This window comes from Gambusia affinis, linkage group LG03, assembly GCF_019740435.1.
Source record: "Gambusia affinis linkage group LG03, SWU_Gaff_1.0, whole genome shotgun sequence".
Classification (NCBI taxonomy): domain Eukaryota; kingdom Metazoa; phylum Chordata; class Actinopteri; order Cyprinodontiformes; family Poeciliidae; genus Gambusia; species Gambusia affinis.
Window position 1 is genome coordinate 9983697 of NC_057870.1, and position 26713 is coordinate 10010409.

Consider the following 26713-nt stretch of genomic DNA (forward strand, 5'->3'; position numbering starts at 1 on the left):
TTTAAAAAGTTATATTTAAAAAAAAATAAAACAATAAGTTGTAATATTTTATACATGGGAGTATTAACATTCTTAGAGTTTTTATTGTTGTTGTTCCTGTTGTGGTGCATCTATAACGTTAATCCAAAAGAATATATAACACCAGATTTTGAGACAGAACAGCCAATACTTGTTTTGAAATGAATATTATGATTTTGAAAGTCAAGTAGTTCTTTACATCTCAAAAGTAAATTTATCAAACTAATAATTATGAATCTTTATGTCGGCCTCTTTTTTTTTGTTTTTCTTTTTTCTTTTTTCAGTGAAAAAAATTACTTTAAAACTCATAATTATAACACAACAATTTTTTTTATGTTTTCAAAAGTATAAATGTCTCTTGAGTGTCTTAGTGATTTAAGGGGGAAAAGACAGACCCTAACTGTAAATGATGAAATAAATAAGTAAAAATAAACAATGGTACTTTTGAATTGCTGAAGAAGGAATTCCCATTTCCCACGTCTCAAAACATAAAAAAATGAAGCCGGAACAGGTTTGAAAACAGGTAGAAGATAGTGATCTCGTCTAGGAAAACATTTCCACATATTATTTCAGGTGTCCGAGGTCACACAAAAGCAGCAATCAGAGAAGGACCTCGCTGCAGCAAACAGAGAGGGATGGTACTTGTGATATCAATAGTCTTGCACATTTACGAGGGCTTTTAAATGCAGCACTTAACGCAGTTTGATAGCTCTGTCGCCATAGAAACAGTTTGCAAACAAATGAGCTGTTCGTTTCTACTACAACTGCTTACATTTTTTCAGTAGATTTCACTTGACGTGTTGTGAGTAAAGACGAAATTATTTTAAACCCTAAAGAGGTACGAGAGTTCCCTGTGTAGTTCGGCAGTAAAGCAGCGAGCAGGTAAACTGAATACGTAAAACTCAAATTGTTTGCTTTGATCCCGAAATTGTTAATGTTCTGTCGAACGAGGTCAGTTTTCAAAAAATATTTTATTACAGGAAAATCTTCAAGATGGAGGGTAAAGAGGAAAGTAAAACAAGAGAGGACCAGGAGAGAGAAAGTGAACTGGTCTGCCTTTTTTAACTGTATTTTTAAACTTTTCTGTGTGATTTTTTATTTTATTTTTTTTTTACTTTATACTGCTAGGAGTTATGGTAACATAATGTTTTATTCTGTAACAGTATCTCACTATTTGGTAACAGAATCTCACTACTTCGCAATAGAATCTCACTATTTGGCAACAGAATCTCACTACTTCGCAATAGAATCTCACTATTTGGCAACAGAATCTCACTATATGGCAACAGTGTCTCACTATTTGACAACAGAATCTCACTATATGACAACAGTGTCTCACTATTTGGAACAGAATCTCACTATTACGTTTTACTAGCGGTGTTGTTAGCAGCTGCTGAAAGTAACTAAAAAAGTTACTTTTAATGTAACTTAGTTACTTTCCAAATTAAGTAATCAGTTATCCAACTAAATTACTTTTTCAAGGAGTAATCAGTAATCGGATTAAAGTTACTTTTTCAAAGTAAGTATGCCATCACTGTCTTTTATAAGTCTTCGAAGAGGAAATTTTAATATGTTAATTTGTACATCTTAAAAGTATCCTACATTGACATTATTGCTGCTGTCAGATATTTGATTTGCATGTTTCTTTTCGCCAGTTCTCTCACTGTGTTGATTTCATACAAATAATCAGCAGTAGCTGTAAAGAAATACACTATTATTTCTGTTTTTTTGTCTAAACTTTTTCTGCTTTATTATCTTTCAGTTTGTTTTGGTTGAATTTTTGAGAGACAACATTTCATCCCTTACTGTAAAACTAACATTGTTATTTTTAGAGGATAAAAGTTCTGCAGAAAGATCTGAGTACGTTAGTGACAAACACCCAAATTGCATGTGATGCCAAAATGGTGCTGCAGAGGAGACTGCAGGGCAAAGCTCAAGCAAAGAGGTAACTATTTTACATTTATTCAGCACGTAGGTTAAGTTAGTATCTCAAGATTAAATCACCACACAAACCATTATTCTGTTGGGGTTTTTTTGTTTTGTTTTTTGGGGTGGTTTTGTCAATCAGATTGGCGATGCTGGAAAATGATTCAACCTCAAGCCAGGAAAAAGCTGATGAAATACTGAAAGGACAATTTGAAAACTTTCTTAATCGCAAGGGGATCTCTGAAGACCTGCAGAAAGCATTGAAAAAGCAGCAGAAGCTTTATTCCACTATTATACATGATAAGAAAGCCATCATAAATGAGCTAGTGCAGGTAACTCCATTCAATTATCTGCTGCTTTCTCTTATGTTTTTTTTTTTTTTTTTTTTTTTCCCCGAATTCATGAGCTGGATCATTTTGTGGTGAACAGGCGCTCAAGTTCCAAGATGATAACTATGCGAGCACCTTGAGGAAGAATACAGAGGAGATTAATGTGATGATTGCCCGGATGGAGGACCAAATTAAGCTCATGACCAAAGTCTACCGGGAGGAGCTTGCCCAAATTGAGGTGGGACCCAGTTCTGAAGCAGCTTCCAATGGTTTGGTGAAAGCTCCTGAATCTGCCATGGGCAACTAATGGATTGAACTAACCAAGAAACAAAATAACTATTTATATTTATTTTAGATTTGTTCCGAGTTTTTTTCTACAATTCCACACCTGCTCTTGTTTGAGTATGAATGTGATATCATTGATGGCTTTTTTTTTTTTTTTTTTTTTTTTTTTTTTTTAGTTATTAGCAAATTTCTGGGATCATTTCAGGTGGATATTTCACTACTCTTTATCTACATATCATAGAGCTGCTTCTAAGCAAAAGTTAACTTTGAGAAGGTCATTCCTGAAGCTTAATGTCAACTGTCAAACTTGTGGAAGGTCCTCTGTAATGCCCTTATTAATGCCCGTATAAAATGTTTTGACTTAGCTTTGAATCAGGATGTATGTCATGGGAGCAGTTTAAACTAATTTAGACATTTTTGGCAGTATGTCTGGTCAAATGCCACCACAATTATTCCAAAACCTTGTTAGTGGCTGGAAAAGAAAGCATCATTGAGGTACATTTTGTCTAAGGACAATAATAAAGAGAAGGAGTATATTTCTGTGATAAACCATCTATGTTTAAAATTAAAAATAAATCCAAACTTGTGCACAGAAGTTTTTTTTTTCTTTTTTTAAACCATAAAAAATATATATTCATTCCCATGATGAATGTCTATGTAAACTCCCCAGAATGTAAATTTCACTAATGATCGCGGGGGTGTTTGTTTGTGCAGAGTCGTCATCGGCAGGAAATAAGCATCCTGCTTACAAAAGACAAGGAAGAACTGGAGCGAGAACTGAAGAGACTTTGGGACGAAGAGGTCAGGATGACTGCACTTTGAGATGAAGCACACACATACACAAAAGACCCAACATTTTCATTTTCCTTCATTAAATGAACCACTGAGTGACTCTGATTGCAGCTCGAGAGGCTAAATGAGAGGAGAAAGAGATTGGAGGAATACAAGAAAGAAGTTCACGAGATCGGTCAAGAGAGCAATTACGTCTTCAATGCCTTGGATTATGAGAGATGCTCAAGAATTCTGGTATGTAGGAAGGTAGAAGAGTAAAGGGGTCTTGCTTGTTGCTGTTATCATTCCAAAATCTACCAAAAATCAACCTGAAGGTATACGTTTACTTCCATAATCATGGAGCCATCTTATTACACCATTTGCAATATTTTCCACTCGTTCCAGAACTTCCTTGTGGTGGCGACATGTTGGAGTAGCTCTATTATGTTAGTTCTGATTTGTTCCTTTTGTTGACTTTTGGTCATAATTTGTTTGGGTTGAGACGTTGGCTGTTTGGGCTATTAGTTGTATTGACTGCTACAGGAGATCCTACCTGCTCACAGCATCACTATATCCACAACAACTCTGAACATTCTTGGATGATATGAGTTACAACCTTTATTTTCCCTTTGGGATAAAATATTTCTCAATTTTAATTGAACTGAAATAGAGGAGCAATGATGAGATTTGTCAATTATCAATACACACCTGCTGAAGGAATCACAATATTGACATTTCCCTTAAAACTGAATGGCCGTAGGAGCTGGTCTGTAGTAGTGTCAGGAAATAATCTAATAGCAGTCAGCAGACTTAAGGTGAAAAACAGCATAAAAATAAAAACAAACTGAGTGGACAATGATTCATACTCTTTAAGATGATTAAAGTCTAGCTTTATTGAGGTTCTATGAAATTCAAATCAGAAGGTTTCACAGATCACATGAATTAGTTTTACCTGACTTTACTCTGAAAGTAAAGTTTGCAGCAGGAAAAAGGAATGAACTCAAAGGTGCAAGAATGGCCTGTGAGGTCCAGCGAGTTCTGAAACTAGAAAAACAACCATAGTAAAGCTAACAAGAAACGCTTCCATTTCGTCGTTACTTTACCTCAGAATTACAATGAGCTGGTGGCACGATCCTGGATCTCACTGTACCAGAGAGTTATTTCATGGTACGTCATGGAAGAGGACTTTCCAAAAGCCTTCATGAGAGCCGTAAAAAGTGTGTGAAAAGGACCACTGTGAAATTGTCATGGTTACCTCGCTCACCTGTCAGTGGTGAAAAGGTTTTTACGACTTGTCTTGTGCCTTAAGCAGCCCTCTTCTTTGCTTTGCAGGCCCACGAGAGAGAACATAAAAAAAACGCAAACAGCAACTTACCCCTGAAGATGAAAAAACACTTGTACATGGAAAAGCAAGAAATACTTTTAACCACATTGAAAAGTATCAAAGGCAGGATCACCAGGTAGCACGGCTCCTCTTCCATGCAGAAACCTACGCTGCACATGCTGCTATACATCGACTGGTTTGTGTTTCCAGGGAGGCGAGAGAGATAGAGAAGCTGAAGAATATCTACATCGACCACCAGAAAAAATTTGCAAAGCAGAGTATTGCTTTGACAGATTACACACAGTACATCGAGAAGCACGAGCGCATTAAAAGCCAAGTCAAGTGAGTCAGATTTCCCATTTCAAATGAGTGCTGCTCTGCCTGTTTTTTGTGGGGGGGGGGTTTGACTGCGTTTGTTTCTACTTGCAGGCATTTTGCTGCTGCCGATGCAAGACGTTTTGAGGAGGTGTGGCTGATGATTGAAGAAGAAGTAAAGCACTTAGCACAGAGGGCTTTGGCCATAGACTCGGTGATCTCCCAGCAGCTCTACGGTTCACCCAAGAACCAGACGGATTTGAACCTCCTGCTGCTCTCCAGTCCCTTCCGGCCCTGGAAGACAAGAACAGAGATAGTCCAGGCAGAGTTTCAACTGGTGGAGAGTCCGGCTGAGTCTCAAGTCGAGAATCTGGATACGACAGGGAGCACCACAGAAGAGGAATTAGTGTTCACCGACAGTGGCCCCGAATGGGAGGAAGAGAAGCTGAACGAGGACATGCAGGAAGAATTGAGGGAGCTGCTGTGTAATGAAATGGTTGGCTACTAATTTTGTTTTTATGGTGGCAAAAAAATGTCAAAGCACAGACACGCTGAGCCGTAAATTTTCCTGTTTTTCCCGAGCAGGACTTCTTGATGGAAGCCAAGATCCTGAAGCTGCTGGCTCCTCTGGTGACCGAGGAACAGACTGGAGTGAAGCTGGGATCCATCCTTTACGTAAGCACACATTCAGCTGCTTCAAATCACTTTCAGCACAAATATTCCAGCCTGGCACCAAACGTGAGCAAGAAGACATGCTGTCTTCCATTCCAGACTCTGGGTATTGACGAAAAGGATTTGCCTAAGTTGACGGATTTCCTGGTGAGGTACAAGGATCAGCAGAATGAGCAGACTGGGGTGAGTGACTGATGAAGAGCTCTGTGGGTTTTCTGCAGCATCGACCCTGCTGAAAACTATCTGTTAATTCTCCCAGGAGTCACATAGGGCCAGCGTGGCAAGCACTTCGTTGGACCTCATCCACCCTAACCATGTTCTTTGTGCTCTGAAAAGCTTTCTTGAGCAACAAAGTTTCAGGTAAGAACGCCGTAGCAACGTGGAGCCATGCTAAGCTGTTTTAACATATTAGAAATCCATCAGTCTGAAGGAGTAACTCTTTCAATATTAGGGAGCTGTCTGTAAGAAAAATATATGTATCATTAACTGCAGCAAATTACTGACTTTCTTAAAAAGTTGATGAGTCATATTTAAACAATAGTTATTCTAATCAGACTTCTAAGCAATTAACCGCTTTACAATTCTGCACTGAATTGCAAGCAATTCTACAAATCTTGCCACTAGAGGTTAGAATCGGTGAAATAACACAAAACAAAATAAATGCAACGATATTAAAAGAACTAATAAACGTAATGAAAGGCGTTGTCTCAGATTCAGCTGGAATTAAAAGGTGAGGAGTGAAAATTAGTTTTCAGCATTGATCTAAACAACCGAGCAGGCTCAGCTAATCCTGTACTGACCAGAAAACTGTTCTGTATTTTTGGTCTCGATCCCCCTTTCATATTTCAGGTTAGATCTTGGAGAATCTAAGACAAATTGTTTGGTTTAAAACAGACTGGAGTGTGAAGGAGCACATTGAAAACTTTAAAGGCAAATTTTAAAAGCTTTAATTTTTCACTAAACACTGAAAGCCTATACGGAGAGAAGCCAGGACTAATGTTATATGTTCCTGCGTTTTAGTAGTGGGGTCGCTGCACTGTGGGAGACCAGACATTACCAGCACTCATCAGTCAGTCAGAGATGGATTGTCGCGTTGCACAGCCAGTTGGGAAAAAATGGGATCTATTATTACGTTGCACTATTTAATCTTAACGAGAAAAAAGAAAAGAAAACTATTTTCGCGGCTAAAGCAGTATTTTCAGTTTCGAACATGTAATCAACCTACTGAACACAGAGACAAGCTTGCATTAATCACTATTTCTAGTTTGGACTCGATCACAAATGACTTTTTTGGAAGCATCCCGAATTGTCAAACATTACAAATGAGATAATATTTAAAGAATATCTGACGTGTATTGACAGGACTCAAAACGAGCAAGTTTTGAACATAGCAAGGTCATAAAAGCCTCCACATCCGAAAGATTAAGGGATGCAATCTATGTAGAGTCATTTTGACCAGATTGCGATGAATCAAAGAGTCCAGCTTTTTTTTGAAGATTTGATGAACGTAGTTAAATGTGTATAAAAGTTCACGCCCGTTGAGCTTGTATGCACTACAATCATAAACTGCTTTGAAAGCCCTCATCTTTTTATGACTGTTAGATGAAATCTCTGTTTTGCCTCATCACCTACATCCAATGCTGTCATCTTCATGGTCTTCTTTTAGGACGAGCTCAGCCCAGGAGCTTTCCAGACTGTGGCTCGCACACGCGCGGGATTCTTCTAAGGATGCAGCGTATTGGAATAGTCTAGGCAACATCATCCCAGAGGACAGAGTTAAACTGTGGGATTCCACGTTGAGAACGCTGAAGCAGTACCAGTAAGTGGCACATGCAGGTAGAAAACATGGATCTGTAATGAATAATTTTTTGTGGATGTGTTTTTGTGGTTTCCAGCACTGTGTTGACAGACATCTCTGAGCTAACCCAGGAGCAGGAGTGTCTGAAGGACGAGAACACAGAGCTGCGCTTGAAAATCGACAGTATGTCTGCTGCTGTTTATTATACTTCGCCTCCAGGAGGAAATGTTTGCTTTAGTCTGTTTTTAGCACCACTTTAAAGGTTGCAACACGGCTCCTACACAGCAATACTGACACGTGGATGTGAATTCACAATTAAATCAAACTGTAAGGAGTTTAATATTCGGCTTTGGCAGCGATGGGAGAATAAGAGTTGACTTGGTTTCAAGTGAGGAATAAAGTTTCTGACCATAAACAAAGACGTTATTGCATTCCACTGTTCTACAAATGATCAGAGACACAATTAGAATGAAACATTTGGTTCGTCTACAAAATTTCAATATTTTCGATTCAAGAATGAAGTGATTAATTTCAAGACAATGGGATTGTATAAAATTTAAAATGATAGCTCTGGATCTTCTTTTGTTAATGGTGTGGCTGTTTCTTGGACTTTATGAGTACATAGTGTTATTAAAAAAAAAAGTTTTATTAATCTTTCACTCTGAATTAAAAACAACCCATGTGACTTAATGTTCTTCATTTGATTTATAATGTACAAAAAAGTCAAACCTAAGACTGAACAATATATCACCAATAAATCACCACTGTAGTTTCAGTGTAACCAATGCTGATTCGGTACAAAACCATTTGAAATACAATAATTGTTGGCTGATTTGTTTCAATAAGCTCTTTGTTTTAGTAGAAGCCCAAACTGATTACATTTTTTTTAAAAAGCTCAGAAAGCAGAAGTAACAATCCTAACATCACTGTCATTCCTGGCAGTCTGCTAACCTCTCATAATGATCCTTTTCAAAATGGAAATGGTGTAGCTAAAGGCCTATTGCAGTATTTGAGATAGGATTGGGACATTCCTTGTTGAAAGTGCTTTAAGATATTTAAAACATGCCGTTTTAATGCTCTCCACTGACCCTGTACATGTTCTCTCACAGGTTACCTGAAGAAATGACAAAGTCGACATGAGCGGTGCATTGCTGTGAAGTTTTTATTAAAATGAAGGACTTATTAACTGATGCTTTGTGTTGTTTTTCTGACATCTCAACTACACAAAGATGGTATAAAAAGGTCTCATCTGCAACCTTCCATTCAATATGCGGTATTTAAAAAATAGCAAGGGAGATGCAAGTGGTGGTTTGAGCTTGCAGTGTTAAATCGCTTGTGGCTGAGCTCTGAGATGTCAGATACTAATATAAATCAATTCTGTTTTCTTATTTCAAGATACAGAAACAAAAAAAACAAACCAACCCCAAAAAGTGTGAACGCGTTCAAGCAGATAATCCATTCATAATACATTGTTTTAATGCTACTAAACGGGGACAGTCACGGATGGCACGTATCAGCTTTCGGGTCACATGATCGGTTCCTCAAACAAACCTGCATGTGTGTGAAGGAACGGCCTGCAGAGCGGATGAATCACGTGGTTCTGAGTACATAGCAGCTCACTCAACCTTGAGTGTCACACAAAGACGTAAGACGCAGGTGTCTGTGTCACTGTGTGTGCTGTCGGCAAAGAGTAGCAAGTGCTAGTTTCCATGGCAATGTGTCTCCATGATACCTTAGCGCTTGTGTCCTCCATTCTGGTGTCCTTTCATATAACCTCTGATTACTTTCTTGCTGGGAAAATGTCAACTTCACACATAGCAGATGGTGTTGCAGTAAGATATTGCCTTTTACATTTTCTTTGGATAAACTGGGGATTTTTAAACTTTGAACTTTCACACCATCCCTTGATGTATCTGGTGAGTGAAGTGTACTGATATCAAAACTTTTAACTATTTAGGGGCTTATGAATGGAGCTGGGACTTACTCTGACATGAAATTAACTGTTTCAGGTCAAAGATGTTCTATGACTTCAGCATGTGGTAGCATGGAGGAGCTGCAGAGATTCCTAGCTCGGGTTGGAGGATTTGTTTATGAAAAAATACAATCACTGCACTCCACAAGTCTCTTGAAGAGTGGTAAGAAGAAAGTGAATGTTAATAGAAAGTCATATAAATCCACTTTGCAGTTTTCCACAAAACCTCTAGTCAGATGGGAGAAAAATGGTCATTTCTGGCCTTCAGCCACATTATCCTGAACTCACAATCCCTAGAGCGAAACATAGTGATGTTAGCATCATAGGTATGTACTTTAATTTACATTCTGCGGCTAGACTTGAAACTAGATGTTTAAAATCAAATCAAATCTAAGTTGGCAGATGAACACCATCAACACAAAACAACAAATGACTAAACGAAAACCAAAAGTAAAACAAATCACACAAAAATCCAGCAATTATTTAAATAAGTTGGTGGATAAAGAGTAAACAACAAAAAAACAGAAGTTACATAAAATACGTTGATAAATTAAACAGAAAGCAAATATAATGGGGCATCTACAGAATTTAATCTGTGCTAAAAATCAGAAATTAATCATAATAAAAAATATAAAACTGACAGAGACGCACCTCTGAGGACTTGCTGCTTTATTTACACCCTAAAGCTAGCTCTATAAAGTATTGACAGGGGGGTAAAATACGTTCCATGGTTATAAATAACTCTACAAGGTTTCTTACTTGCTCCTCATTATTATCATCTAAATACAGTAAATATGTTCACTGAAGTCTTGCTCTTATTTTCTGTGAATGACTTGAAACAAACCGGGAACACATAGCAACTCTTATGTAAATTATGTGATCAATCGATGTGATGTAAATTCTCATTCTCATCTATTAATAATGCACCAGTAGTTTTTAATGCTGCTTCAAAACATTTATTTTTTTTTGTTCTTTTTTCATTTTACACAAACATTATGACAGGAATCTGTGATTTTCATGTGCTTATGCAGAGTACAATGACATTTAGGTGTAAGAAAAGTCTAGCCGCTGATATTTGTGCGTCAGGGCACAAAAGGAGAGAAAGAGTTTTGATAATGTTCAGCTTAAAAAAAGCACCACAGTATAAATATATTGTCACTAACCCTGACACCAAAAGCATTAGCTATGAAACAAAACTACTGGACAAATCTGTGCAAAGTTGTATAAAATTCTTCCAAGTCTTACACCAAAATGCTTTCTACAATCTATATTTGGATTCTTTATTTGAATGAATGAATGATGATTAGATAAGGTTCTTCATCCGTCAGGAAAATAAATAAACAAGTAAATCAGCTTTGGAGATAAGATGTGTTACATGTTTAAGGCCATTGGTTTCTATTGTAACATGCAAAACCAAAGAGAAATCAATAACAATAGAGCTGACATCTTTTTTGGTGCTTCTACATATGTGATATGATGTCAAATTGATGACCACAAGTGCAAAAGTAAAGTGAATGTTGCCTCTTTGTCCTGGGAGTGTTCTCACATCTACGACTTTTTCTTATCTGGGTCAGGAGGCAGACCGGCGACAGGGACTACTGCAAATCTGACGGATTACGGAGGCCTCGGAGATAATGCCTGGCTACCAATATTTATGCGGAAAGGATCCCTGTGAATAACATTGTGCTTGTCCATGCACTCATGTATATAGAATATGGAGACGAGATCTCAGTTTTATGGGCTTTGACAAACAATGCTGTGCCAATCAGATAAAAACAAGAAGAAAAGGCTGCAGTGTAGAGAGGCATGGGAGAAAGGCTGATCACATGCTGAGGATCAGGGACACAAGAGAGGGTCATGGGATGAGACTTAGAAAATTAAGGAAGAAACGGACGAGTCCAGGCAATTTAAAAGTAAATATTCTTATAGAGATTAATAAAGCCACAAGTGTAAGTAAAGCATATAATGCAGGAGTAGCGATGGTTAAAGATACAAACGGGTAATATTGAAACTGTTAAAAATCAGAATGGTGTTTATAGAAAAATAAGTATACATTATATTTTATAGACTAGGAGAAAAATAATGAGAAACTCCTTTACACCTACAGAAGTCTTAAGAGGGGATACATTATTTAAACCAGGGGTGTCAAACTCCAGTCCTCAAGGGCCGGTGTCCTGCAACTTTTAGATGTGCCTCTGCTGCACCACACCTGTAAAGCGTAATTAGGTCATTAGCAAGGCTTTGGAGAACTGATCTACACATTAAGCCATTTCATTCCAGTGTTTTGTACCTGTGGCACATCTAAAATCTGCAGGACAGTGGCCCTTGAGGACTGGAGTTTGACACCTGTGATTTAAACATACTAATGCAGCATGTATGGAAATTGGAAGGGGAAAAAAAAGTTAAATTATGCAGTTCTTTGCCAAAATAAGAAAAAAAGTTTTTTTAAATGGTAAAAAGCTACCAATGAATTGTCATTATTCCATTCATCTACAGAATGCAATACCTCATCTCATAAGCGTTGCTCGTAGTTATACATAAACTGGTTTGTAAGTTAGGCTGGAAAGCAAGACAATCAGATGTGAAACTGTACTCTTCCAAAATAGGGCTACAGTTTACAAGCACAAATTTATTCTGAACATTTTTGTTCCTTTGAAATATGCCTAAATTCCCAGCTCCACTCTTAAAAGCTGAAACGTGAAAATTAAAAGTCCTTAGTAACAACGTAAACGCAGCATGAACATGGATCTGGACAAAGCTGGCAAGAAAAAAAAAAAAAACATATTATGTTTCCAGGGCAGTGATAAATATCTCTAGTGCAGGTTTGATTCTTATAACATATATAAATGTGCTCAACAAAAAGACAGTGCCTCCCATACTATCTTGTAGATACTTTAGCAGAGTAATGAGTACAGACTGTTGAGCGATACAGGGAGAGAGAGATACAGAAAGTACACTAATAATACAGTATGCGTGGGAGACAAAAGACAAAAACCAGGCAGTAGTGATGATGACTCACAATGGTCACACATTATCTGTTCCCATCAGCCTCGGTGGCTGTCGGGGCAGCAGGAGAGCTGATTTGGTGCGCTGAGGTGACCACTTGACCATCGGGCTGAACGGACTGCACCGTTTCCACCAGGCTGCCGCTGGGTAGCACCACATAGCGAGCGGCCATGTCTTTGGGCTGCAGCTCCCTCAATCCCTCTTTGCTGTGCCAGATCCCGTAGCCAAAATACACAAGGAGACCTGGGAACAGGACAGTCGGAGGCACGTCACTGGAAGTCGTGATTAAACCATGAGAACACTGAGCACAGGTTAGAAGACAGACAACTTTGGACATGATTGTTACGTTTTGCCATCTGTAATTTCTTAGGTGTTAAATGAATAAGTAAATATTCTGATGTCATTGCAACGTTGATAAGTATCTAATTTTCAGAGAATGTCAAATAAAAAGTAAAAAAATACAACCTAACTTGCTCAGCATTGCCAATTTAACAAATGTCTAACATGCTAACATTTGCAAATTCTCCATTAGCTTTTCTTAATAGTCTTATCTGTACAGTAAGAATAAACAGGATTATCTGCAACTTGTGTAAGTACCGGTTTGTGGTCCTTGAACAGGCTTTAGTGGTACATAGAAAAAGCGCCACATTTTGGTTCTAATTACTTGCAAATGTAAATTATTTCACAGTAATGTGAAATTGTTAAAAAGAATTGGTTTTCAACCAGACGAGTGCACCATGTTGATGAAGCTTTAAGCAAACCCAGATAATCATCTTTCCCCTGTGACTCTCGGACCTCTATTGGGTCATTAACTCTGTCTGATCATCGTCTATGTTCACACAAGACTGCCCTCAAAAGGAAAGCATTCCGTTTTCTTTAAGTACCAGTACAGAAAATCTTTGTGCAATCTGTTCGTTTTAACTATTAAAAGCATCAAGTTCACGGATCACAGACAGTGGAGGTTTTATGACACTGCTTTCTGGAGATAAGAGCCACATCATAATATACTAACAAGCGAGTGCAGTTCAGTATTTGTAAAGTGAGGCAGTTGAGAGCACATGGCAGACAGTAAATTCATTTGGTAACCAATAATTGCACATCAATGTTTTTGTCCTTTCAGCTTCAAATTTTACATTGTAATGTTCATGTAGTGTAAGTATTGTAATATGATGCCAGACAATGACCAGAGTTTTCTGTATGGAGCAGAGTAACATAATGTTGCTTCTCACCCAGCTATTGTTGCACTCTCCTGGTCCCTGATAGATAGGGTGACCAGACGTCCTCTTTTTCCCGGACATGTCCTACTTTTCAGACCTAAAAAAATGTCCGGGGGGAATTTCAAAATCGTCCGGGATTTTGGTGAACTGCCTCAAAACACATTACATAGTGTTACCTCCCCCTCGTTGGCGCATGTTTGTCCGCCAATTCTACCCCCCCGCCAACAAAAACAGAAGTGTCCTCCTTTTCAGAAACCCAAATCTGGTCACCCTACTGATGGAGGGTTCTCTATACTTTTCCCTTGCTAAAAATAAATACAAATATGCCAGCTGCTTGGGAATATATTCATTTCTGAAAAACATGGACAGCCATGGTATGAAAACTAATGGCGTGATAACGATCATTCCTAATGAGGAAACACTCTTTAAATCCTGCTGCAGGCTAGCACATAGTTTCCTCCGCAGCTGAAACACTACAGACTCGGGGAGAGATTGTTAGCCAATATCAACTTGTTATAATTATGTCAGTTTATAAAAACAAAAATGAAAACAAGATTTAAAATTTAGCAGGCAAGTCTTGTTTTGATGGATTTAGTTTTATATTTAAATCAATAGTGAACACATTTTATAGATAATAAAAATAATCAATGTTACATTTTTTTATGCTGCATTAGTTTTAGTTATTTGAAACAGCAACAGTAAGTTTATCACTCTTTTTCTATGTAATTATCTAAAAACAACATTTATCATTATACCAAACATTCTCAAATATTTGAAGTGTACATTTTAAATATGCCTATTGAACATTCTTTGTTTGTTCTGATGCTGGTGTTATTTTACCTATAGCAATCCACACTGTAAATCGAATCCAGGTCAGGAGGCTTAGCTTCATCATCAGGAATACGTTGAAGAGAATACTGGCACCAGGAGTTAGTGGAACCAAAGGTACCTATGCAACAAAAAAACTTCTGATTCTCTGGTCCTTGGGAATACAGTCTCACTATATGTTGCCTTATATAAATAAATCGCATGCTAAATTTAATATATAGCATGTATGGAAGCTCACCTGGAATGTTTGGTTGTTTCTTTGTGGCTCATGAATCCATATAAGTGCCAGGCTAAGAACATAAGCTGAGGTAAAAATCACCAGAAGCATTGTGAAACACCAGACTGGGAACTGTAGCTGTTCATTTCCAAACTCCAGCACAGCACAGAGGGATACTGAGCTCACAATCAGGGTCATCACACAGAAAGCCACCACTTCGCCTGGTTCACAGTCTCCCAGCAGCCTGTCTAAGTAGGGTTCCCAGTAGGCCTTCAGGTGCCCCACCCCACGCCGCTCTCTCGTCTTCTGCCTCTCCACCAGCTGGAGTTTGTCGGAGAAGGACTCATACTGCTTGGGCTCCTCGCTGTCTTCAGTTATGGTCTGTGACTCTGAGGGGGCAGGGGACACCTCTGCGTTGACGTTGGGAGATGTGGTGGTGGTGTCTTTGGAGTTGGTCTTCTCTGGTTGGAAGCGGAGCACGATAACACTCGCTGCCACAAAGGTGTACGCAAGGAGAGTCCCAATAGACAAGAACTGAACCAACGCCTCTAGGTCAAAGATCAAAGCCATGCCAGCCATAAGGATTCCAAATACCAGAATGGCATTGACCGGAACTTTGGTGACAGGATTGACCCTGGCGAAAATGGAGAAGAACAATCCGTCTTCTGCCATGGCGTACACAATCCGAGGAAGGGAGAAGAGATTGCAGAGAAGCACAGTGTTCATGGCTAATAAAAAAGAAAAGAAAAATAGTCTTTGTCAAAATACAGCACCAAAAAGCATGTTGCACAACTTCATATTGTACTTTTTTGTAAATGCTGATACTCACCACAGATGGAGCCCACAGCCACAACAATTCCTGCCCAACTGTAGCCACGGCGAAAGAAAGCATCTGCCAGGGCTGAGTTAGGGTCCAGGGTACGCCAAGGTACCATCAATGTGAGCACGCAGGAGACCAGGATGTAGGCTGTCGCTGCAAGTCCAAGAGAGATAGCAGTGGCAATGGGAATAGCCTTCTGAGGATTCTTTGCCTCCTCGCTGGAGGAAGCAATCACATCAAAGCCCACAAAAGCATAGAAGCATGTGGCAGAACCTGCCAGGATCCCCGACATACCATAAGGCGCAAAGCCACCTTGCTCCTGGCTCCAGTTGGCAGGATCGGCAAGCATGAAGCCGAAGACTAAGATGAAAGCAATGACACCCATACTGATGGTGGAGAAGATATGGTTCAGATAAGAGGACACTTGAACTCCGAAGGAAATGAAGACAGAGGCAAATACAAGGATTCCTGCAGCCAGGAGGTCAGGGTAATGGGCAAGGAAGGGCACATTCCACTGCATGATGTGTGTTTCTGTGAAGTTCTGGATAGCATGGTTAAAAATTGAGTCTAGATAGCCACTCCAGGCCCGTGCTACAGCAGCACCGCCAATCATGTTTTCCAGAATCACATTCCAGCCAATGAGAAAGGCCCACACTTCTCCCACTGACACATACGTAAACATGTATGCAGATCCTGTTTTAGGGATGCGTGCTCCAAACTCTGCATAACAGAAGGCAGCCAGAAGAGAAGCGATACCTGCAAAAACAAAGGATATGACGACAGCTGGTCCTGCTGTGTCTTTAGCCACCGTTCCCGTCAGGACATAAAGCCCAGAGCCAACCATGCCACCGACACCCATCAGAGTCAGGTCCAGCGTGGAGAGGCAGCGCTTCAGCGAAGTCGCCATCATGTCACCATCGAGTGTCTTGAGCCGGTTCAGTCTTTGACAAAGGCGCACAGCTGGCGCACAACCCGTCGAACAAGTTGCCATGGCTACAGTCTTAGACAGGTCAGTGGAGTGGGTGGGTGTTGTAGCTTTCAGACTGGATCCATTAACTACTTATGAAGTTGACCTGCAAAACAAAGGAAATTCACACATTAGAACTAAATAAAGTGGACGGTCCATGTTTTCAGGACAAAACTGTATGCTCCACTTTAGGATCAAGATCCCTTAAAGAAAACTTTTGAAATACAAACTGGGGCGATTTTTGTTTTTAGTCAAAATATCATCTTCGCATCGCTAAATACAGTCCCTGTTTTCACCACTTTGCAAAGTATCATTGTTCCCAAGCAATAAATTTACCTAGATTGTTTTTAGAGAGACAACAAATGGTAACAGTTTAAAGCATTGTTAAGCAATTTATCCCCCCAGGGGCGGTCAGCTGCTCACAGCTGCTCAGCCCAGAAGGTCAGATCCTATAGACCAAGATAACCTACATTGTGAGGAGTAAATTTTCTGCTCAAGTAAATCACTTGGTGAATACATATTAGCAGCAAAATGCTGAAAAAATATGTCTGTGTAAATTAAAAGCAAAGTCGATAGCACTCATGGGCAGCCAGGCGCATTATGAACTTGATAAGAGTTGCATAAACAGCTAAACGCCTTCAACACATGGTGTTTTTATTCTGTCGAAACAATGTGCCCAAGTGTACTTGTTTATATCAGGAGCTCCGCTGTTATTATCATGGATTTTATACGTGTATTATTTTATTTCCGCCTTTCACACGCCTGTATGTGTTGAAAACAGAGGGACACACAGCGGATACAGACTCTTGCACTTCTCTCACCGGTCCACGTCACCTAAAAGGCACCGCTCAGGTGTGAAATGATGACGATATAAATTAGATTGTCCCTCTTTGTTTAGTATGTTTATTCTTTGCATTGTTACCAATAAGAATTATGCTTCCGCTTGCGTCAAACATCCAGCATCAACATCGGAACATCATCTGATTTCTGGCCTCGATAAACATATGGCGACAGCAGGATGCCTCCCTGATAATTACGTAACGCTTTATTCCCGACCAGAAACAGGAGCGCCGTCATAAAGTGGCAGTGCGTCGTGAAATTACGTCTATAAGCAACATCCTTCCCTGGCTAAAAGATGCGCCGCACTACAGCGAATGAAATAAGCTTTGTTTTAAATGCCACATTAAAAATTTATAACAAAATGGAAAAGAGCGCAAAGTGAACCTCACTAGCTCTCTCCTGTTCCGCGCTGCTTTCCATTCGTGAGTCAGGTGTGACTGTTTGTTTGATCCCCCCCATTTTCATAATAAGACAAACAAGGAGAAGCATCAGCAGAAATACATGCCCTTGTTGCTTTGAGCCTGCCATCTTTGCTGCGGCTCCTGAACGCAGCGCTGTCTCTCAGAAGTTACTCGGGCGCATCGTCTGGTGATGGAGCAGAAGGTGCACTCCTGTGGAATAAAACCAACGAGCGCTGCTTGCGCTGCTTCTTAAAGGGACAGGCACCTTTTTTTTTAACAGATCAACGGGAGGGCTTCCCCACTGTGCCCCACCCATATTAAAGAGAATCAACATCCAAGGCATCCGGACACTTACTGATATGTATACATATTTAAACCTTACAAAGAGATGTAACAATATAATAAACATGGCTTATATTAGTAGAAGTGGTTCAATTTATAAAAAGTAACTGAAATGGAAAATATAATGCTTTGAATCTACAGACAACGCATTATTTAAAAAATGAAAATTAGGACTACATTAAGGGGAAATGTGCCACAACTTAATGATTAATAGAAATTAAATTAAATTAAATTAATATACTGACACTCTAAAGCAGTGGCGCTCAAAGTCAGTCCTGAGGGCCGGCATCCTGCATGTTTTAGTTCTCTCCCTGGCTTGACGCACCTGGATCAAATGATGGCTCATCAGAAGGCCTAAGAAGAACATTGACCTTCTGAAAATGTGGTAACTACCACCAGGGAGAGAATTAAAACATGCAGGATGCTGGCCCTCGAGGACCGACTTTGGGCACCGCTGCTCTAAAGTGTAGAACCCTGCCAAAATAACAGATATTTATAGAAATAAAGTGTAGTATCTTGAGTTAATCAAGTGTAAAAAAATATATATTAGAGGAAGCAGTTTATGTCAAGCTTTTCTAAAACACCTTAGGATCCGCTTTCAAAATATTCTTGAACCTAGGTTGCATATATTGGTCATAAAAACAACTTGCCATCAGAAGAACACCATACACCCAACTTTTTTTTCTTGAAACTCTTTAATTAAATGCACAAAAAAGCCCGTCTCCTCCATCAAACTGTGCACACTTATATGCTCACATCCCATCCCCTTCTTTATGGTCAGTTGGGTAATTAATTATTAATAGAGTGCAGGGTGAAGTCAGAATCAAAAATTATTTCCAGGTTTTGAACACTAGCCTTACTCAATGCAAAAAGAAAATAATCAACCAAGCATTGACCCTTGTGGAACCCCAGGTGTTACAAAAGCCTACATAGAGTATGCATGGCTTTCACAAGGAAACCCATCCAGTACACAGGAAAAAACCCAGGCTGACAGAGCCAAAAAACAGCCTGATGTGGCTTGTTAAATAGATACAGATCTACAGCAAATGCTACACTATGTAAATGTTTCTCAATTCTGGTCACGACCCCTGCCCTACATGTTTTAGAGTTTTTCCCTTCTGCCACACACCTTGATTGAATATGTGGATGATTAACATGCTTCTGCAGCACTTGATGGTCATGCAGTCATTTGAATCAGCTGTTCTGGAATGGAGGTACATCTAAAACATGCAGAGCAGTGGGGCCTGAGGACTGGAATTGAGAAGCGTTGCACTATGTCAAGCAGCAAAAGTAAACAATAATGCCCAGTATAAAAAAAATAATTGAATACCTTTAATAGGACTGTCTCTGTAGAAACTACCTAAACTAAGATTTAAACTTACCTTCTACCACTTTTTCCAAATTTTGCCAATAACAGGAATTAGTCAAATGTTTTTACTCAGATTGGAAATGTGTGCATGTTTTACCCGAGGCTCTAATATGACTAAATGCGCCTCTGCTAAGAACAAATGAGGAGGCAGAAAAGACAATGACTGTACATCACAGCGATGTCGTACCGTCTTTTGTACAGTAGGTGGCACTATGTTGCTGTAATCCTACAGTAAGCCACTGAGGAAGACGCTCGAACAGGTATTATGGGAAGATTATAGTGATTTTACATCTGATCCATACTCCAGTCTAGAAGGTGGCGGTAATGCACCTAAAAGTTGTTTGCCAACCGCCATAAAAAAAAACAAGAAGAAGAAGAAGAAGAAGAAGAGGAAGATGCTTCCGGTCACGTGACTCCCTCGCTTACAGCGCGCCAATAGTCAAACGGCTCCACCTGAGGACGTTGTCAGTTTGTTTTATGTTTCTTTCTCTGTCTGGCTTATTATTGAAAGCACGACCCCTCACAATGGGAACCGCAGAGGACGTCAGTGCGATGGTGATGTATGAGGACGAGTCCGTGGAAGTTCATTACAGACACGGAGCTCATTTACAGCTGTCACCGTGTGGCAGTGAATTCGTACTGGTTAAAGCCCCTGACCCGCTCGGACATCCTCTACAGCCCACGGAGCGAGTCCGACAGAGAACCAGGTTCACTATTAGCGCCTTTAAGGTAGAAGAAACACTCAAGTGTTATTTTCTGTTTGTATCTCAGGCATTACAACGAGGTTCACTTTGTTTTCGAAGGCGCTAATGGCAACCGCACTGGAATTCAGGAATAAGTATGCCAGTCGACCATACCTTCCAGGAGAGCTCATCTCTGCTGACAACAGGAAGGTGCGGATAGTCCACTTCAATCTCAAAATATAAGCATGTGCATTTCAATAGATTAGAATCTATTTTTTAAGTTATTTATTTCACATTTTTCTAATAAATTATTGTGATTCACGTAGTGTTATATTTTAAGTATTTACTTCTGTTAATTTGCCATTACTTGGTAGATAACCTCCAAACTCAAGTAAGACTAGCGTTCCTTTTAATAAATCAGTCAAGCGGAAGTAAAAAAAAGATATGTTTAAAAAGAAACAATTACTCAAGTACAGCAGCTGACTGTAATAAGATTTTTTTAAGAGTTTTGTTTTTAGAAATTATGTATTCAGACAAAAATATAATTAATGTGCATATTCTGGTTCTGTCAAATAATGAAGAAAACAAACATGAGCCCCAATAACATTTAACAACATTATAAATCAATCAATCAAATTTTATTTGTATAGCACATTTCAGCAGCAAGGCATTTCAAAGTGCTTTACATAATAACAAACACAAAGTCATGCAACATAGAATCAACAATCAAAACATTACATTAAGTCAAATGCCATCGTTACATTTGTAATTGATTATGTTTCAAACTCTAAACATGTGGATTTTTAGTTGAGATTTAAAGGAAGTCAGTGTTTCAGTTATTTTACAGTTTTCTGGAAGTTTGTTCCAGATTTGTGGTGCATAGAAGCTGAATGCTGCTTCTCCTCGTTTGGGTAGATAACTACATACTTATTTCTGGTTCTGGGAAAGCAGAGCAGACCAGCACCAGAAGACCTGTGAGGTCTGGAAGGTTGATGCAACAACAGCAGATCTTTAATGTGTTGTGGTGCTAAACCAGTCAGTGATTTATAAACTAATAACAATATTTTAAAGTCTCTTCTTTGAGCTACTGGGAGCCAGTGTAGGGACTTTAAAACTGGTGCTATGTGCTCTAACATAGCACCACTTTTTCACCAGTATTTCTATTGTATTTTAAACTAATATTATGAACTAATACACCAGAAATTCACATATACAAGTGATATTTTTATAAACATAAAACATATCTATAACATAAAATCTTTCTATCAAGAGCCCTTTTATTTGTAAGATTCTAATATTCATAGTAGCCGAATTTAAGCTTTTCTTTAGTTGTAATTAATAATTGTCAAAATGAAGAGGAATAAATGCTAAAAATATATCACTCTATATGAAATGCAGCCTAATAACATTTGAGTTATAGTTTCAATTTTTAAAATTGAATTGAATTAATAAAATACATACACTTGTATACCTTAATTTTGCTATACGTTGAGTGAAATTATCTAAACATCATGGGTTTCTTTTGACAGCCTTTTTACACTATTGACTCCGGTGTTAAATGGGCCGAGTGTTCGTCTTACAAGCCTGAGTTTGGACCTGGAGGTGAGATCGTAGTCAGGTCAGAGGACGGTAGAGCCATGTTGACATTGTCGCCGTCTGGTGAAGAATTCTCTGTCGAGTTCACGTGTAACCTGAGCCAGCCTCAGCACCAAATTGCGTGCAGTTTTAACACAACTGATGGCAGTCTGAAGAGTCAGCAGCAAGCAAACAGTCTGAATGATCAGAGACATCTGGGGAAGGAGTCAAATAAAGCAAACTCTTTTTCCTCACATCTTACCAGCACTACTCAACAACAGGTATTACCTTTAGAATATCATTGTGCTTTAAACTCATGTTTGATACGATTATCATTATTCAACGTCTCTTCTGCTTTCAGCCTGAGCAGATGTATCAGGCCGCCACAGTTGTACAGCATCACTCTTGCTTTGCCGTTGATCCCACATGGGCCTACCCTCTCTCCTTGGCTCGGCTTCACTGGACGTCCCGTCTCTCTAACAGTAAAGATACTAAATCTGAAGAACTGAGTAAATCCAGACAAGCTGATGATGAGATTAACAAATCTGACAAAAATGATAAAGACAGAGACTCCCAGCTTCCCCAGGCTCTTCCTCTTACATGTCCGTCACCTCACTGGCACAGGTTTGTGTATTAATTATTTAAGGCACTAATTGATTCTGTTAAATTCCAAATTTAGCTTGATATTTATGCTTTTTAGGTGGAAGATTAAAGAATCTCTGGTTGAAGAAGAAATATCAGATCATCCAACGGAGCTTGTAAAAATATTATGGTGTCAAGGAGTCACATACAGGTGCGTGTAGAAGCATATAAGAGTAGGCATTGCATAAGTATTAATTGTGCTCAGTTTACCTGGAGGCATTAACTTTCATCTGATGTTTCATCTCAACATCAGATGAAAGTTGTTTCATCTGATGTTGATTATTGGCAAAAAGTGGGTTTTACCACCTAAGCAAACCTTGAATTTTCACAGAGCCTAAATTTGCCCAGTTATGGTCTTAAAGGAAATAGATGAAATGTGGTATCAGCAGGTCTTCACAAAAACTGAGATTGGAAATCTTTGATCAGAGTGCCTCGGCTTAATCAGGATTAACTGATGATTGAAATAATCGTCAACTAATTTAGTAATACATTAATAGTTAACTGGAATATGCAGACCCTAAAAAGGCAATTTGGTGAAACAATCAACATATTTTGGGGCAGTAATTGAGGCAAAACTGTACAGAAAATCTGTAAATTTTGTATTTAAAATAAAAACAACTTTGTTTGTAAATATGTGTTAGACAAAACGTCTCAAGGGATAAGTTGATTACTGAAATAATTGTTAGTTGCAGCCCTAGTGTCTTAAAATTTTCTAATTTAAGTGGGATTGATTTGCGCCATAATTCTCTGTCCTCATGTTCGCTCTGTAGGATACTGAGTGGAGAAATCCCAGTGGTGGAGGTTTCCCCAGGAGACGGCTCAGTGATCCGCTCCAACGGTGTCCTAAACTCTTATTTTACTCATTACAAACCCAGGCTTCACTCTGAGGAGGTCAATTCCAGTCTTTCATTGCAAATATGTTATGAAATCAAAGCGATGCAGGTCCCCAACTGTTGCCGCCTTTTGCTCAGGGAAGAGAAACAACGTACCATTTAAGCAGCCTTCCCCCTGATACACCTGGACAGTTGTACCCTGTGGGCTCCATTGTGAGCCGTGCCAGCAGGTAAGATGCCACTTCTCTCCAGTTTGGGGCGTATAAAACTTCCATTTTTTTTCAGCATTTTAACCATCGCCTATGTTTCTCACAGGATTCTTGTTTGTTATAACCAGGCCAAGCGTTTACTAAAGTTTCCCGTCATACACACCTGCCTGCAACAGGTTCTACATCTGTTTACATTTACAGTTCTAGCACTTGTTAAAACTTCTAATTTGTTTATTGTAATAAAATTGTGTTTGCAGGACAAGTGTATTTCTAAAACAATACGACCTGAGCAAAATCCTTCCAGTGCAGTGAAGATGCCACAGACAGCTGGAAGTCCGTAAGTTGTCTTTCAGATCACTTAATTTTAAGGGGAAGGGGCGGCTCCCTTTTTTAACAGCTGTTTTCACACTTCAACTTTAGTTCGGAGGTTGTTGCTGCAGAACTGGAGAAGATAAAGCGTTTCAACTGTATCTTTTTATCAAAGAGCATAATATGCAATGTTTGAGAAAATATACAATGCAGTGAGGTTTAGTCTTTAGCATTCTGTGCTCAGTTCTGCTGGAGAACAACCGCCTGCTGAGAAGTGAAAGTGAGCAACGAAACCCAGAAGGAGCAAGTTCAAAGATCGCACAGGAGGATGAAGTGGTGAATGAGGATTACATTGCTGAAGCGCTTCAGAGAACCTCTGAAGCCATTAAGGAAATCGATGCTCTCATCTCAGCTGCCACGCTGAACTGAGAACTTTTTATTATTTTCACCTTTTCTGTGACGTGTATATACTGGAATTCATGTATGAATTGAATCTGAAATAAAGTGATTTTTCTATTTAAATTTGTTATGTTGTGTTTAATTGTCAAAATAAACAAATGGTGGAGCAATAGAACAATCTAATCATCTTAATAGGCCCTTAAAACTGGAGTCTAACAACTTCCGTTCCAGGATTCTTGTTGTTTGTGTGACGTTTAGTGGGCATTATAGTATTACAGTGTTGCATTCCATATAGCAGTGTGGACTCTTGCCTGTATATAGTTTAGTCAGTTGTAACTAGTCCATATGTATGAGAAATATGTAGGTATTCTTTGATAGTTGTGGACTTATAGTTGGCTAGTTATAGTATTATAAATGTGGTTTTTTAGATATATTTTTGTTCATGTAAAGAATAGGTATATGAACCAGAAATTATCAAAATAAGGCGTTCACACTGGTATTTTTGTCCACGTTTACATTAGAGTGCAGTAAAAAAAAAAAAAAGAGTGTCCTTATCTGAGGTCTGCGGAGGAGATTTGCGGCGTCTGACTTTCACTGTCTGTATTCTCGCGATAAGACGCGAAGTTTCCGGTGTTGTGTATGTTCCTGGAAACATGGCGGCCAGCTTCCGCGGCCGTCCTATCCGGAGTCTTCGGATGCGGGGTGAGCATGATAAACTCGATTCATTGAACGCTGTAACAGCGACATATTGTAAAAAGACAAGTTCCCGTGCAGGTAATGGCCCCGGAGGTGTGTCTTACTGTATGCGCTATGTGTGTTTTTGTCAGGTCGGAATGACAGCGGGGAGGAGAACGTCCCGCTGGATCTGAGCAGAGGTAAGCAAAGGCTTTCATCGCATCACCATGAAAGCGATTATTGTTCAAAATGGATGAGGGCACTTTCTGCAAACACAACCCCGCTAACGCTAAGCTCAGTATTGTACGTGCAGTTGTGTCTTTGGTCGCACCACTCATTTTCTTTCTGTTTCGCATTAACCCGTTGCTAACGAATAATAATAACAAGCGGCAACCGCGAGCTAACTAAAACGAACTGAGTTAGCTTCAGCTAGCTGCTACAGCTAACCAGCCATGACGCCGCGCTGTTGTTTTGATCGGTGTGACCGGGCACCGCAGCCTGTTATTTGGCCGGACAGCTGCTGGTATTGTCTTCATGCATTAGTCGTGACTGTCTGCGTTGAAAATCGGGCGTTTTCCTGGCTCCTCGCTGAATACTGGTGCATGGGAAGGTCTTTCTGACGGCTGCTGAGCCAGGTCAGAATCACGTCTGCAGCGAAAACACAACATACCTGATTGTTTACACAGAGCAGCTGCTCTGGACACCCACATTCCTGAAGATTTTATGATTCCTGTCGTGTCGTTAAGGAATTGAGTGTGTTGTAGTCAATGAGCTACTCACTGATGGCGAATTTCTAAATGAATATTTGTTCTTGCTTGGATATAATAAGTTGCCACATACCTAGAATTGTGGACAAACATATTTGAGATTTAATAATAAAACCCATTTCTATGTCAATATATTAAAATTAGTCCAACCCTCTTATGTTGTGTTTGATAATTAAAAAAAAACACTTACTTTCTTTACTGATTACCTATTAGCATTTTGTGCTGGAGACCCACCAGTCATTGCCTGAGATTGAAAACCGACCAATTTCCGCTGGTGATCTTCATCTGGAGGCCAGATGCCAAAAAAAAATCTAATTCCTTCTTATTTATGAAATGCATCAAACATAAGAACCACTACCATTTTTAATCACTAAAAACACCATCTTTAACAGCTTGCTGTTAAACTTCTGTTTGGTTTAATAGCAATCCAGCTATGGTTAAAGAGAAATGCATAAATGAGTATAATATTTGTTTAATTTTCACTTAGATTAAAAGGTATTCTTACTTTTGAATATTATCATCATTGTTATTTCTTATTTATGCAAAATAAGAGCAGTTGGTTGCACTTTTGCCTCGTAGCAAGAAGGTCCTGGATTCGAATCCTGGTTCTCTCCGGGTGTGCTGGCTTCTTCCCACAGTGTAAAACATGACTGCTGAGTTAATTGAATACTCCAAATTGCCTTTGTGTGTGTGTGTGTGCGTGTGTGTGTGTGTGTGTGTGTGTGTGTGTGTGTGTGTGTGTGTGTGCGTGTGCGGATGGTTGTTTGTCCTGCGTCTCTGTTGCCCTGTGATGAACTGGTGACCTGTCCAGGGTGTATTCTGCCTCTCACCCAATAATAACTGCTGTACATAGGCACCAGCTCTTTATGATCCTGTAATAAGTGGATATGAAAAATTGCTGCCTGGATTCAAAAGTACACATTTATCAAAGAACCAGCTACAGTCTTTTTTTTCTATGTGTTATTCTCTTTAGAAAAAAACTGAATCAGTCAAAATGAGAATTTACAAATTCCACCTAAAATCAATGGAGATATCTGCAAGAAAATGGCTGACTGCTATGGAAATTAGGAAAGAGAAAATGCAGTGTTTTCAAAGTCAGTTTTTTGCTATAGGAAAAGTGTTTGGTAATAACAATGTTAGTATCTGCATCCCATAAGGTACGTTGGCCAAAGTAAAAAACGAAACAGAAAAGTTTAAGAGTTCC

The 26713-nt window shown here is 39.2% G+C and overlaps 4 protein-coding genes across 8 annotated transcripts in view; 3 read left to right on the top strand and 1 right to left on the bottom strand.

The window, feature by feature from the left end:
- The first annotated feature begins 727 nt into the window (after positions 1-727).
- LOC122827821 (dynein regulatory complex protein 1-like) lies at positions 728-8629 on the top strand. Its single transcript, XM_044110868.1, has 16 exons — positions 728-900; positions 999-1068; positions 1851-1963; positions 2087-2276; positions 2374-2511; positions 3273-3359; positions 3462-3584; positions 4662-4789; positions 4864-4995; positions 5083-5464; positions 5554-5643; positions 5740-5823; positions 5900-6000; positions 7307-7459; positions 7536-7621; positions 8548-8629. Exons 2-16 carry the CDS (start codon positions 1012-1014, stop codon positions 8562-8564), a joined length of 1881 nt encoding a protein of 626 aa, XP_043966803.1. The 5' UTR covers positions 728-900; positions 999-1011; the 3' UTR covers positions 8565-8629.
- Positions 8630-11700: 3071 nt separating this feature from the next.
- On the bottom strand, positions 11701-17950 carry slc7a4 (solute carrier family 7 member 4). Of its 2 annotated transcripts, XM_044110867.1 has the most exons (6): positions 17811-17949; positions 15793-16571; positions 15508-15651; positions 14700-15406; positions 14474-14582; positions 11701-12659 (listed from the first exon to the last, which is right to left on the bottom strand). In XM_044110867.1, the coding sequence occupies exons 2-6, from the start codon at positions 16487-16489 to the stop codon at positions 12442-12444; spliced, it is 1875 nt and encodes a 624-aa protein (XP_043966802.1). In that variant the 5' UTR covers positions 16490-16571; positions 17811-17949; the 3' UTR covers positions 11701-12441. The 2 variants fall into 2 exon arrangements, with proteins under 2 accessions (XP_043966802.1, XP_043966801.1); XM_044110866.1 differs by having other exon boundaries at positions 15508-16571; positions 17811-17950.
- Positions 17951-19802: 1852 nt separating this feature from the next.
- Positions 19803-24190, top strand: lg03h5orf34 (linkage group 03 C5orf34 homolog). Its single transcript, XM_044110871.1, has 11 exons — positions 19803-20146; positions 20221-20310; positions 21630-21956; positions 22037-22299; positions 22376-22468; positions 23088-23208; positions 23289-23380; positions 23466-23535; positions 23617-23696; positions 23780-23826; positions 23913-24190. The coding sequence occupies exons 1-11, from the start codon at positions 19895-19897 to the stop codon at positions 24095-24097; spliced, it is 1620 nt and encodes a 539-aa protein (XP_043966806.1). The 5' UTR covers positions 19803-19894; the 3' UTR covers positions 24098-24190.
- Positions 24191-24704: 514 nt separating this feature from the next.
- The window catches only part of LOC122827824 (rapamycin-insensitive companion of mTOR-like), a 34005-nt gene continuing 31996 nt past the window's right edge, over positions 24705-26713 (top strand). For all 4 annotated transcript variants that reach the window (XM_044110873.1, XM_044110874.1, XM_044110875.1 and 1 more), the window contains exons 1-2: positions 24705-24769; positions 24895-24942. In XM_044110873.1, the coding sequence (XP_043966808.1) occupies positions 24721-24769; positions 24895-24942 (97 nt within the window). In that variant the 5' untranslated portion in view covers positions 24705-24720. The remainder of the gene's footprint in view (positions 24770-24894; positions 24943-26713) is intronic.

Bases quoted from the DNA above. Each gene is read 5' to 3' on its own strand.
- LOC122827821 (XM_044110868.1), top strand. From the start codon at position 1,012: ATGGAGGGTAAAGAGGAAAGTAAAACAAGAGAGGACCAGGAGAGAGAA. The intron at 1,964-2,086 runs GTAACTATTTTA...TTTGTCAATCAG, and splicing joins GGCAAAGCTCAAGCAAAGAG to ATTGGCGATGCTGGAAAATG. The intron at 4,790-4,863 runs GTAGCACGGCTC...TTGTGTTTCCAG, and splicing joins ATCAAAGGCAGGATCACCAG to GGAGGCGAGAGAGATAGAGA.
- slc7a4 (XM_044110866.1), bottom strand. From the start codon at position 16,489: ATGGCAACTTGTTCGACGGGTTGTGCGCCAGCTGTGCGCCTTTGTCAA. The intron at 15,407-15,507 runs GTGAGTATCAGC...CTTTTTTATTAG, and splicing joins GGCTGTGGGCTCCATCTGTG to CCATGAACACTGTGCTTCTC. The intron at 14,583-14,699 runs GTGAGCTTCCAT...TTTGTTGCATAG, and splicing joins GAAACAACCAAACATTCCAG to GTACCTTTGGTTCCACTAAC.
- lg03h5orf34 (XM_044110871.1), top strand. From the start codon at position 19,895: ATGTTTCTTTCTCTGTCTGGCTTATTATTGAAAGCACGACCCCTCACA. The intron at 23,536-23,616 runs GTTCTACATCTG...TTGTGTTTGCAG, and splicing joins TACACACCTGCCTGCAACAG to GACAAGTGTATTTCTAAAAC. The intron at 23,697-23,779 runs GTAAGTTGTCTT...CTTCAACTTTAG, and splicing joins CCACAGACAGCTGGAAGTCC to TTCGGAGGTTGTTGCTGCAG.